The sequence below is a fragment of the Passer domesticus genome, chromosome 1 (genome assembly GCF_036417665.1).
Source record: "Passer domesticus isolate bPasDom1 chromosome 1, bPasDom1.hap1, whole genome shotgun sequence".
NCBI lineage: Eukaryota > Metazoa > Chordata > Aves > Passeriformes > Passeridae > Passer > Passer domesticus.
In genome coordinates this window covers 45,646,232-45,659,724 of record NC_087474.1, presented here as the reverse complement: position 1 = coordinate 45,659,724, position 13,493 = coordinate 45,646,232, and the positions used below count along the sequence as shown (strand labels likewise).

At 39.4% G+C, this 13,493-nt stretch overlaps 1 protein-coding gene across 4 annotated transcripts in view; it reads right to left on the bottom strand.

The window, feature by feature from the left end:
• The window catches only part of BMPER (BMP binding endothelial regulator), a 154,607-nt gene that overhangs the window by 67,542 nt on the left and 73,572 nt on the right, over nucleotides 1-13,493 (bottom strand). For all 4 annotated transcript variants that reach the window (XM_064417729.1, XM_064417743.1, XM_064417735.1 and 1 more), the window contains 4 exons: nucleotides 9,842-9,941; nucleotides 6,442-6,551; nucleotides 5,632-5,772; nucleotides 3,288-3,392 (listed from right to left, as the gene is read on the bottom strand). In XM_064417729.1, the coding sequence (XP_064273799.1) occupies nucleotides 3,288-3,392; nucleotides 5,632-5,772; nucleotides 6,442-6,551; nucleotides 9,842-9,941 (456 nt within the window). The remainder of the gene's footprint in view (nucleotides 1-3,287; nucleotides 3,393-5,631; nucleotides 5,773-6,441; nucleotides 6,552-9,841; nucleotides 9,942-13,493) is intronic.

Genomic DNA, 13,493 nt, shown 5'->3' with positions numbered 1-13,493 from the left:
TTTGGTTGTGCAATAGCAACAGCTGTTGTTTTTTTGTGCCTCATTTGGCACTAGAGTAAAAACAGCAACTTTTTGTTTGCAATAATAACAGATGTGTATAACATTATATGCAGTCTGTTCTAGAGATGGAAGAACGTGTTCTGAATAAATTTTCAGCTCACTTGAAGTTCACGGGTTCAAAATTTATCCACAGACTCGAACTCTGCAAATGTCTTCACCTGCCGTGAATTTAATTCTATTAACTTTTGCATGGCCTTATAGCTCAGAAAAGGTTATATGCTGTAAAATTCAACAAGCTCTCCTCTGGCAGTACAAAAAGAGACATGTTCATGACCACTGATCATTACCACAGACTTAAGATGTTTGTGAGGAATGCACAGGCATAAGGAGAGGGGGCAAGGTGACAAATTATAGGGATGGGTAATCAGAAAGGAGTTGGCACAAGGCAAGGAACAGACTAGAGCAGAGCTAGGGCAGGTAAATAGCAAATTCAGTAAGAAGAAGTCTAAAGGATCTCTGAAACTCAGTCCTGCCAAATGCCGAGATTGTTCCCTTTCTATAAAGTATTTAAGCATGTTTTTAAGTTTCAGCACACATGGCGGGCCTCATAACTTCAGCAGAACTGGACACATGCTTAATAGCTTTACTGAATGGGGGCCAGCACTGCACCTGGAAGGCTGGCACTCCAGGTAACTTGAGAGAAGAAATATCTGTGTGGAGTCAGTGGTCAGAAAGTAACAAAAAGAAACCACAAGCCACAAGGCTTACTAGAATGCCAAGGAGGACCAATCTTACTATAAATGTGACAGGAGGGACTAAATTTGAAAAATGTATTGCTTCTGCAGCAGATGAAAAGAATATAAGAAAGACATTTCTTGCACTTGCTCATATGGGATTAAATGCTCCAATAAGAAAAGAACAAAAGAAACAGAAATTTTTGTCTAGCACTATGAAGAAAACTAAAAAAATGGCAGAAGCAGTCTTAAAAGATATGTCAGCCTGCAGACAATAGATTGAATACTACAAACAAACATTTCTGCAGAATTACCACTTTGAAATCCATACTTTCAACAAAAAAATAGTGGTCAAAACTTATTATGATAAATAAAAGAAAATCCTATAACCAAAAATACCGACCCGAAATATCATGCAAAGAATATTAAGACTGCATGGTAAAGTGTTTAAGTCAAGGAATAATATTCTAAATTCTTTTTGAATCTTCAATCCTTTCACACTCAGTTGTCTGTATAATAATACATGTTTAATGAGATAACTTTATGTTGTCTGACTCGGAAGGGACACTAAACCACATTTTATTCCACAGCAGTCTTCAATAGTCCGTGGAGACTGCTTACTGTCAGAAATATTGTGAAGAGAGAAAAGGAGTGGACACATCTACAGTTTGCAGAGACAGCAGCATAACCCTATGCATGATATTCATTTCTTTATCTTGAAAAATGTGGTGTGTTTAAGTGATATTTATAAATTTATGACAGAAAGTCTCATCAAAGATAGTGGAGCAGAGATGAAAAGTAAAAGATTTAAATCAATTAGCATACATTATTTGCTTTAAAACTACTTGGTACCCACTTGGAATAGGAAAATAAATCTTACTCTAGAGTTTATATTCTTTCTCCTACTTCTTACAGTTTAGCTTGGAAGAGCAGAAATGTAATCCGTACCTGTGGAGGAGGGTAGGTTTGCTTGCAGCTTGCATTTTAAGGTAGGGACCTTGCTGACTGGTTATATACTGGGGGAATGGTGCTGCAGGGTAACAAAACTGGTCTTCCAACCCTAAGGAACCAGACCTTGTTTGCAGACTCACCTCAGAGGTCAAGGGCAGTTTAGGACTTCACATTAGCCTTGGAGCAGATTCTATTGCAGCACTGAATGAGTTTGTCAGTCTCACTTCCATGCTGCAGCACTGTCAGTGGTGAATTTCTACCCACCACTACTTTCATTTTAGAAGCCACTTCAAGTGATCATCTCAATGCTCAAATTTATGCATGGATACAGCTGAAGTGATACACTTACTGAAGACCTCTATTAAGTCACATTAGCTACTTGATCTCAGCAGCACCTTAAACATTTTAAATGCATCAGCACAAGGAAAATATAAATGTGATGCAGTGTGTGTGAGACCCAAAGAGCCCAAGCTCTCACTTCCTGCTTATACTGTGAATGGCATTAAGGTAGCAAACTTGACTGCCATGAGCCATATAATATTCCCAGAAGAATAGCTCAATTTTTTCACATTTCCTGATGTGTATGCAGCATCTTGTGTGAAGCCCTTTAAGAGGAGGACTGCCCTCTGCAGTGAGTGCCAGAGTGACAGGAAAAGGATGTTCCCTCTTCTGAGGATCTTTAAGCCCACTGTCACACCACAATGGGAAGTGCCAAGGTGCAGGCTCTTTATTCTACCATCACTTCTGTCAAAAGGTTACACATATAAAATTTTACAAACTAAGAGTTCTTAATTTAAAAAAAATTATATTTAGGTGTCTGTGATTCACATTTTCCCCACTGGCTTCCAGGATTGAGAAGGAAACACGGAGAAGGTGTAATGCTAAGAACTTGGCTCTCTCTTCTACAGTTTTGCTCAAAGATCTGCCCCTACATGAGTTGCTATTTAGAGCTCCATCTTGTGAAAACTTGAGCTATAAGACCAAAATCATTTGTTGGTGTCAGAAATCCAAGAAACGAAGGCTGGTTTTAGCTCAGGATTTCAAGTAAAGCTAATTTTTTATGTCATTAAGTTACAATTACAGCATTCTTTGGGTTCACTTCAGACTTTCAAATAAAAAATACCCAGGCCACAACCTTAGTGAAAGCACCATGGTTTGGTTGAACTAATTTTCTTCAATTTGTCTACTTTACATTTTCAACCAAGTATTAAAAGCCTCATATGCACTGAGAAATGCAAATACAACAACATCCTGTGGCTTACCTTAACAATATACACATAATTAACACAGTCACTTCATCACTCTATAAAATTATTAAATAAAACTCAAAAATAACTGTTCCAATACAGATAGCTGGTACAGAGAAGGTTAAAGGAGAAGGAGAGGAGGGGCACAGAGTCTCCAGAGCAAGGACAGAGGCAGGAAGGTCATATTCAGGATAACAGTAGCACATTTGGGGAATGCCAACCTAAATTAACATCCAGATGACCCTTCTTTCCAAACAGCACGCCCCACTGTCAGGCACACACTTCCAAGAAACACTGGAAAAGATAATGCTGGAGCAGAAAAGACAAGAAAATACAGTTCTTTTTAAAAACTCACATGAGGACAGCTGCTGACTGGAATGCACTGTTTCTTGCGACACTCTGTCTTGCCTTTCACACAAGCACAGATGGTGCAGTTCACAGAGGACCACATCTCTCCATCCTGCAAGAGGGAACATGATATAGTATCAGCTGGGGTGGCAACCAGAAGCTATTTCAGCAACGTATCATTGCACAAGAAAGGATGAATTTCCCTGTTGGCATTGTGTCATTGTTTAGTCTAAATTATTTTGAGGTGTCTGTCCATGGCCAGTTGGATTCGAGACAGAGATCAAATTCAGCCAGGTTTTCTTCCCTTTGGCCTTTTTGGTAAGAAATTCATTTTTTCAAGGCTAACCAAATAATATTTGCATTTTTCAACAGTGCCCTGATTATAGGCATTGTTTTCTCTCCAATAAGCATCTGAGTTGTGATCACACCTATTACAAATTTTCACTTAAGTTCACATAATTAGAAAAACCTGATTCACTGGGTTGAAGGACATCTTTAAGTTGTTGCACATGAAAATATTTGATTAAGATGTCAGCAGACAGTGAATTTATTCTCATATGTAGTAGCATCATTTCAACATAGGGCAGGAATAATTCTAATTTAGATCACTACAGCACTTTCACAGATATTTGATCTGCTAAACATCTGAAAGTATTTAGAAAAGATACAGTGCTGAATCTCTCAAAAGCAGAGCAGGTAAGACAGCCTACGTATAGTTCTGAAAATATGGAGTGCAGAGCATAATATGCCTCGTAGTCTTGTCCCCACTTGGGATTAATTGCTTATGGAACTGCCCTGGCTCCTTTCTACACGGCGTTGCATCTGCCAAGTGTGGTTCCTGAAACATTCTGTCTCACCCACTTACAGTCTAATGCTAGCCCGCCTAGAGCCAAACTGTGCATGTTTTCTGTTTACAGGGCTGCTGGGAAGGAAGGGTGAGGATAGACCTGACAGGAACAGGCAGTTCAACAAGACAGCTGTGAATAATTATGTGCCCACCTCAACATGATGTTCTGACCAGAAACAGAAACAGACTATATCTGAAATGCCAAGGAGCCTAACTTATTCAGCTCAGCTTGCTTCATCAAAGGCTGCCTCTCTCATATTTTTTGTTTCTAGGGCATGTTTCTGTTGCCTGGTGTTTTTGATGTTCTTTAGTCTCTAATGACCACTCACCAGGCATCTGCCAAGGTACCAGAATACATCACAGCTGACTGCATGCAGCTGCCCTAAATTTTTGTCCTAGAGCTGGTTTTGCACAGGAGTGCAAAAACATGTTTGCTGTACCCATTCTACCTGTGTTAGACCATTGAATTCAACAGAGCAACACTGAATTTACTTTTTTGCACACAAGACCAGAAATGGATGTACTGTCTCGTTATTTTTTCACACTCCATATAATATTAGTAATATAATAAAATCTTCACAAGAAGCAGAATATTTTAGTTGGGTGCCTAAGAAGTAGGCATTTGTTCGTGAAGCACAATGGCGCCAGTGTGAAAGTGCCAATCAGATGGAGCATAGTCTCAGAGTACAGTAGGTTCACATGTAATTTCCAGAATAAACACTTCTGCTATGTACACAAAAGATGGAATAAATGGGAAGCAATTCTGGCTGAGCAAACCAAGTATTCACACAGGACTTAACATTTGATCTGATTCAAGGGTCTCTTAATTCACAGATGGCCCATGAGGTGACAGAATCTTTTTCTGACACAGTGTGAAAAAAAGCTGCACCACTTGGAAAAACAAACGAGGTCTCAAGAACAGCAGAAGTGTTCTACAGGGAACCTCTTGTGATTTGAATACATTGGGTGAGAGTGCAGTAGGTAACAGTTATTACATGGCTACCCCAGTATAAGATGTCAGGGGTGCTGTCCTTAGCAGAGAGGTGAAACATAGTAAATCAAGTAACTATCAGCCAAAATGAACTTTATAAAGCTCCTGTTGGCTCAGTTATGAAAAAGGCTATTTGGCTCAGCTGATAAAGCCTACATACCACTCAGAATATCTTCTCTGTGAGTATCAGTGTTTGTTTGGGAAAGCAGAGCATTAGTATCTCTGACTAAAAATGCATCAATTGTCATGAAACAGCAGCTTGAACATCTACATACAGAGGAGGAGACCACATTCAAGGAGGAACTAATTTTTAAATGTTGGCTATCTGCAGAATTTACACAAACTCAGAAAAAAATAAACAAGATGTCAAATTTTGCAAAGCTTTGCCTCTGAGTTGTTCCATCATCGATGAGGATGGTGAGGATTCTGCTAAAAACAAACCACAATACTAATTTACAGCAAACATATGGTGTTTTGGCTGTTACAATGGCACCTACCTTTGAGCCACCTTACCTGGAAGATCTTATTGCCAAACTTGCACACTTTCACCTCCTCAGGAGAGATGTATGAAACACACTCTTTGCAGCAGTGGTCTTTGTTTTCATTGCATTCACCAGGAAGTAAGCACCTCTTCTTACATATCACTGTTGAATCCTAGGTACAAGGGTGAAAGGAAATAATAAAATCATCACCAAGATGTTTATGTCCCTGTGTGTCCTTATATATTTCTGCTCGCTAAGTCATTGCATCCACCCAAGCTACAGGCCAGCTGCTTTGAATAGGCCAGCTCAGAGAAAATAAATATTATTTATAGATATTATTAAAATATATATTTATTTATAGATGTTTATTTATATTATAAATATTATTTAAAGGTAATCTTTCATGATCTGTAAAGCTAAAGCCCAGCTTCTAATTCTGTTGGCCTACAAAATCTCACTGATTTGGTGGCACTTTCATTTTTTTGCCTTGGTAAAAAAGTGTAAGTTGTTGCAGTCATGTTAGGGAACTAAATAAAAAACACCTTCGGCAGAAATATGGTAGTTCATCATTTAGAAACTCCTCTTCCATTCTAATGCAGTCTTAAAGAGAACCACATAATCTGAGCAACTTTATTTTGCGTCACACAGGGTGAGGCCTCATGTCTCAGCTGAAGGAGCAAGTAATGCTTTAAACTTTCCTAGCACAACTGCAAGTGCTCTTCAGATTCTTTGAGACCACACAAGATGCCAAAGAACAGTATCAGGCTTACAATTCCACAGCCCTACAAATGACTGCTAAGCCAGACAACTATCAGCAGACATCAAAGCACTATGGACTTACCTTACATGTACACACTGTGCAGTTGTCATACATAAATGAGGAACCATTATCATACACGTTGCTGTGAAAGAGGCAGCTTCCAAATGGGAGGTCAAACACTTTCCTCTGTCCTGAATAGAAATAAACAGTAACAGAAACAAAATGTGGTTGAAAATATGCCACATTGTCAACAAAAATAGTAGGGCTTATTGCCACCAGACCAAACTTATGTGCAATGTGTCATTTGCTATGTGTTTCCACTTCAGTGTGAAAAAAATATGTACTTTTAACAGTTCACTATTCTTTTAGTACACATTCATCTCTACAAATTCTACTGTGGGATGGAATATAAATTATATATAGCATGTTTATAAAGGAAAAATCTTTCTTCTCCTTCTCATCATAAAGTGCACAGTGCAACTAAAGGAATAAAAAGTAAACATTGCAAACTCTTAAGGTAGGTACACTTAAACTAGTTTAAACAGTGTTTAACTTAAAGCAATAACTTATCAAATAGAGCAGTCTTAACTTCTTTTAGCATATCTATCTCAAGGGTTCACAGTAGCCAAGCTAAATCAGCTCGGTGACACTGATCCAAAAAAATCATAGGTGTTGTTCCATCTCATTAAGATAGATTTTTGTACCACGTTCTCACACAAGGTTGCAAGAAATACAGGAATTTGCATTGTTTATGAACGGAATGAAGGCAACAAAAGATATTTAGTTTCCATAATCTGCAAACTATTTGGGTTCAATGGGAGTGAGGCAAGGGTTTGGGGCACTAAACAGGGAAGGCAGCACCAAAATCAAATCCTTCCTGAAGTCATGCAATCCTGCAAGCAGGTTCAGATCCAAGTTACAATAGTTTTCATTCCTGTAAGCTCCTCTTAGTCCTCAGCTTCTTTCCCAGTAAGTTATTTTTAAAAAGAGAGCATTATAGTACATACACATGAGCTTTTCACAAAAACACTATACTCACCTTTCTAATTTTGAATTGCCCTGTTTACTTTTGGAGGCAGCCAACTAATAAGTTCTTTTATGAGTGGTTGTCACTCTCCTACCTTATAATTTCTGAGGTCTAATGTTTAATAGGCATCAAATCCAAAGCAGGGAATGCCCACTCTAAGTACGTATTAGAAGTACTAAGTACTTGGCCAATATTTTAGCTTTCAAACCTTCAGGGCTTGGCACACTGTAATTCCTTCCTTTTTCAATAATTCTTGAGAAATGTAGAGCATCTTAAAAAAAAGTTCCATTTCCCTCTCAGATATAGGTGGAAAAAGGATAAGCACACAGCAAACTCCATTGGATTTGCCTTCAGTTTTTACAAATTAAATGTTAAACAAAAGTTATTAAATGATTGCTTTTCTTCAGTTAGACACAATTTGAACATCACTCTCATGCAAATTAGCTACTTGGAATGAATCTGTGCTTGCACAGCCAGCCTCCCTTTCATTGGACGTGTGTTTTTCTCAAGAGGTTTAATTTCTCTTGCAGAACTGACATAAGGAATCAGTTGAGGATGCTCAGTAGCCCTAAAAGAAACTGCTCTATATCCATGCACTACTTAGGGGCAAAGCCATGCCATAGTCCTGCCTGTAACAACACTTCTGCTGCTCTCTGCGGGGCCAGGACTTCAATTGCAGAGCTTGTGTCAGCAAGTGAACAAAAGTCCAGTTCTCTCCCACACCCTATTGCCATGCCTTGCAAACCACTCAGCACAATTCTGGGTGGCCAACCCAGTTCAAATAGTTGGTTAAAAACCACTGTCAAAGGAGGCATCACTTTAAAAGATGTGGTGATGAAGATATTGGCTTAATGGTTGTCTTTGCTGGCTCATAACCACTAGTTAAACTAATAATTCAAGTCCCAGTAGAGTCCACAGCATTCTTCTAAGCTATGTATGCTGAATATCAGGAATTCAATTGCAGGGAGGTCCTCCACATGATCCTTTAAAAACCATGCCTCAGCATCCCTGGAAACTTTTCTCTTTCCCAACTACCATGGAGTGTGTTACTCATCCTTCATCCCTTGGCTTTACCTCCCCACCAAAACTTTTAACACTTTCCTGTAAATAGACATAATCTATTCCCAGGTATATGAAATGATTTAGAGTAAAAACCACGTAAAAATAAATTCACTATTATTACTGAATTTGTTTCTATTCTGAGGCAAAAAAAGAAACTGAAGAAAGATCCCCTTGAAGAAGTAAAAAATTAAGGCTGCAGATTGAATGCCTAGTTCAAGAAGGGGGAAGTTCAGTCAGGAAAAGCATGGGGAGAAGAGGACAAGGGGAGTTTTCACAAGGAAAGGAAAAATGTCCTCAGCCAAAACAGAAGCTCAGCGTTTGGACTGTTCTCTCCATTTCATTCCTCTACTGCATTACTCTCTGGTACTGTGGTTGAATGTTCCAGGCAGACCTTTATTTATCTGTAGCGCTTCTCAATTAGCAAATAAATAAACTCAGGTTTGTTTCAATCAGTCAAAAACGTTAAGTATTATCAGAACCCAGAACTCTATATAGCTCTGCTGGCTCCAAGGCCAGATATTTCTATATCCCTAACCTAGATCTGTTGAGAGATTTCAGATAAAAATATAGTCAAAACTACAAAAAGTTTCCATTGAAGAACTGGGAGTAATTGGCTCTGAAATTTTTCCAAACCTAGTTATAACCCCATAGACCAGATTAAAGTCAATTTAATTGGTAGGATGTTCATTGTTTATGAAATAGATGGAATATTAACGTGTGGGATCTGTGGACAAAGTAAGAACAAAACAAGGCAGTGCCTTATTCTGTCACTGCCTTGCTTGTCATGACCTGGAAGAACTAGCCCTTCTTAGAGGCCTATGACTCACACCTTTAAAATGTGTTGGAAAGATGTAATTGAAAATATTCCTGGATGACAGTGTGATTCCACTTTTAGAAGGCAATCATGAGATGGACTCCTGGATCCATGGCCTCTCTGACAACAGTTTCTAAAAATGCAGAAGTTCAGAAGTTTCCTCTGACCTGGATTTCCTGAAAACTAAGAATGCAAATGCTCACTTAAGTAATTATATGAGATGAGGAGGCCTTTTTCTTGCAGCAAACTCCAAAGAAGTGGAGTGGCATTTCCTCCCACCTCAACCTCCTTTGTAAAATATATAATGAAGCTGGAAATCATCCCTGTATTTGTTCTTCTAAGCAAGGCAACTGGTCTATGTTCAAATGTTCTTCTACAGCTGATTGCTTAGTACCACCCACCACAACCCTAACACTGACCCTGAGTGCCTATTCAAAATCTGTGGATTATAAACTCGGAGCAATAGAGTCTCTTTCAACTTCTGCAATTTACCAGCCTTACGAAATACTGGTCTAAAAGATGTTATGCACAAACATACTGTATTAATTACAAAATTCCTAGGGGAAAAAACCACTCACCTAAGCATTTGGGGCAACACTGTCCAGCAGGAATGTGACTGAGGTGCTGGGGACATGAAAGAATGGGGCAGACTTCTTGGATACACTGTGTCCTGCCACCCTGAAGGAAAATAGGTTCCATTAGGAAAAACTTAAAGCAAAATATCAAGTAAATGTGCACACACAGACACACACACACACATATATGCAGGCAAGAAGGTCTTGAAAGGCCTTCCCAAAGCCATATTTGCCAACAGAAATTTCTGCTTGCATTAAGGCATACAGGACATGTAAACTGTCCTTCAAGACTTTCTACATTGCTTGCAGGGACCTTGGATTATCCATATTTTTTTCAATCTCTCAAACAACAAATGCAGTAGTTGAAGAAAAAGGGTCTATCTTTTTTCTTGGTGTGGACATGATAAAACCAGGAAAATAAAATCATTATCCATGAACACTTCCAGACGTTCCAAAATGTTATTAAGCAATTTTTTATATTATTCTTCATCTCCTGTGTTGTGCCCTTATAAGCTTGTCTGGGACAGGGATTAAGTGCTGAAGCAAGATGAGAGCAGGTGTTCTTCCACTATGTCTGTGACCTCAGAAGCCAAAATCACTTAAGAAAGCACATTCTTGTTAGCCTCCAAGGCCAACTATGCAAAGCCAGAAGGTCTGCTTTATTCAGAGGACTAAAAACCAAGTGGGTATATGAAATTTTGGGAAGGAATGAGGGAAAAAAAAAGAAAATAAAAAGAAAGCAAATTAGACTGGATAGATCCTGGTGTATCAATGAATACCAGAAACAAAGATAAAAGCACAGAAAATCTATCAAAGATTGAGTCAGTTAAGAGATCTTATTTCTCATTCTGCTCTGTTGCCTGATTACTTCATCATGACTTCAGAACACTGTATTTAGCTCTAGACCCTCTACCAACATGTGCTCCAAATGCTTATGAGAGGTTCCAGGTCACCAAACTTTAAAAATCAGTCCACCTTTTTCTCAGCAAGGAAATTCAGGTTTTATCATCTAGCTGTCTTGCCTTATTTATCACTCAGAGCTGCAGGCTCATCCCAGCAATAAGCTTTGCATTCCTGATGCTGTGATTGAAGCCTTATGAACAGTATCCTCCAACCTACATGCTGAATGGCTCTCAGGGCTCCCTGGGGAGAGATGGAAAAAGCCATTCATTTTGAAGAGCTCTGTGCCTGAAATGATGGCATACCACTCCATTCCTAATGGCCTCCGTGAATCATGTAAAAGCTTTTACATATAGGCAGACCCACTGTTGCACAGAAAATAACATACTGACTGTACCCCATTCTATAATAAGTTTTCAGGCACTGAAGTCTACCTGTCCCATGGGGCTACCAAAGCATCCTGAGTGCACATGGCTGAGGACTGCTCGTAATTCTTTCACTGCGGCATGCAGAAACACAGAGCTTATTGTAGACTGAAACGACTGCTCTAAATTAAGGGTCAGACCAGAAACTTGACAAAACTAAATTAATTCTTTAGTGATGTTCCTTAGTATGCTTAGGGAATAGCTCTGTGAGAAGAGACACAGGTGCAGAATCAAAGGAAAAAACAAAGAAGGGCTCTCTGAAGTAGTGCTGTGATTCACCCCAGGGAAAAAGGCTACAAGAAGCCAAAGTTCAAACTTCGGTGACAATTCAGCAAAAGGGAAAGCAGGGCATGGATGTCTCAGCCAGACTGGCGACAGGATCAGGGATATATCCATAGAAGATAATAAGGAAAGGCTGAGGGAACTGGGACTGTTCAGCCCAGAGAAGAGAAGGATTCAAGGTGACCTAATTGCAGCCTTCAAGCACCAGAAGGAAGTCTGCAAAATAGATGGAGAGAGACTGTTTTGAAGAGCATTTAGCAACATGATAAGAAGAAATGGCTTTAAACTGAGAGTAGGCTTAGATTGGGTATTAGAAAGAAATTTTTTACAGAGAGGGTGGTGAGACACCGGAACAGGTTGCCAGGAGAAGTGGTGGTACTCCATTCCTGAGAGTTCAAGGCCAGATTGGATGGGGCACTGAGCAACCAGGTCTAGTGTAAAGAGTCCCTGCACACAACAGGGGGATTGTACCTAGACAATATTTAAGGTCCCTTTCAACCCAAGATATTCTATGATTCTGTAAGAAGAAAGCAATACCCCAGCACTTGGTGAGCACAGGTCCTTTCTCACAATCTTGCTGCTGCATTTAATACTCACATAAGCTGTGGCTCTGCGGAACTGCCATGGAGTTGTGCTTCTCTGATAGATTGAATCAAAGCTCAGGCTTAGCACACTATTAAGAGCCTTTGTAGCCTCTTGCATATGTATCTTTATAAGTACAAAATGCTGTGGATAATGTAAAATATTTTCTCCCTTCAGCCTTTTGTTTTATAGCTCCTGCCTTACTTTTTGTACTGCCCCCCCTGCACAAAACTAAGACTAGTTCCACCTGTTTCTTCAACTCATTGCTACTCCTGCTTCCAGCTGGAATGATGCCTTTTAACACCAAACTATTTTCTAACTTGCTGCTGTCCCAGATAGGCTCTCTCACGCTAGAGGAAGTTCAAAACCAGTCTGAAACAAACCAACCCATACCCTTTAAAGTAAGAATAATTCTACCTGCCTTACCAAACTTAGAGAGATAATTCATTGGTCACTCACTGAATGTTAAAACACACATAATATTTCTATTTTCTTAAAAGCCTCAGTCATTGTAATTTAAGACTCACAAAGCATTCAGAATACCTGTTTTCAAAGCAGCTGGTGAAGCCAGTGCTTTAAACTGCATGGAACAGAGCTGGATAGGAAAAAAATGAGTGCAACAAAAGTTCAACAAAAAAAACCCAAATCAATGGAAAAAAATAATTCTGGAGAGGAAGAAGATTGGCTTTGGATGACTTAAGCTAGGATGAGAATTGCACAGTGAACACCTTTCTTCTTCCACTTCTCAATTGAATCTACAGCTTTTAGCTCACATTTCCTTGTATAATATCTCCCAGGCAGCCAGAATGCTCCAGGTCAGAAGCAACACCCTCCAGTTGTTCCAGTAAAACCAAATCTGAATTGGAAGCCAGCACAGACCAATAAAGTACAAGTGACATCTGCTTCCTGTGAGAAATGCTATTCAAGATCTAGGCAAATAAATCCTTGAGCAATTGTTAACATGAAACTTGAACCAGAGGAGGCTTCTGCAGTTCACATCTTCTGGAGGTAACAGATTTTGTAAGAAATCTACTGTCTACAAAGAAAATATTCACTTTGCACCTTGTAGACAAATAAAAACACTATATCTCCTGCTGCCACCTCATATCTGCAAGACAAACCAAAAGGCTCTGAAGCATCAGCTCAGCAGGTGGTATGGACTGAGGTTTTGTCCTGTCTAAGCAGCTTTCTCAAGAGACAGAAGAGAGGGGGAGATGAAACAGCACTTTCTAATGTTCCCATGAGAGGTCCACCTTTGAGAAAGACAGATAACAAAGCCTTCTTTAAACGAAAGATGGAGCTGGTCCATCTATAGCCATCCATTCACTTCTGCACAGCTCCTACCTCAATTATGCTATTTTGCTGTTCAATAAGGACACAAGTAACTTAGCAGTGCTGAGAGATGCACTCATCCAGGATGAGATGGACTGCTGGACACACTGGATGTGTGTCCAAAGTGCAGTTTC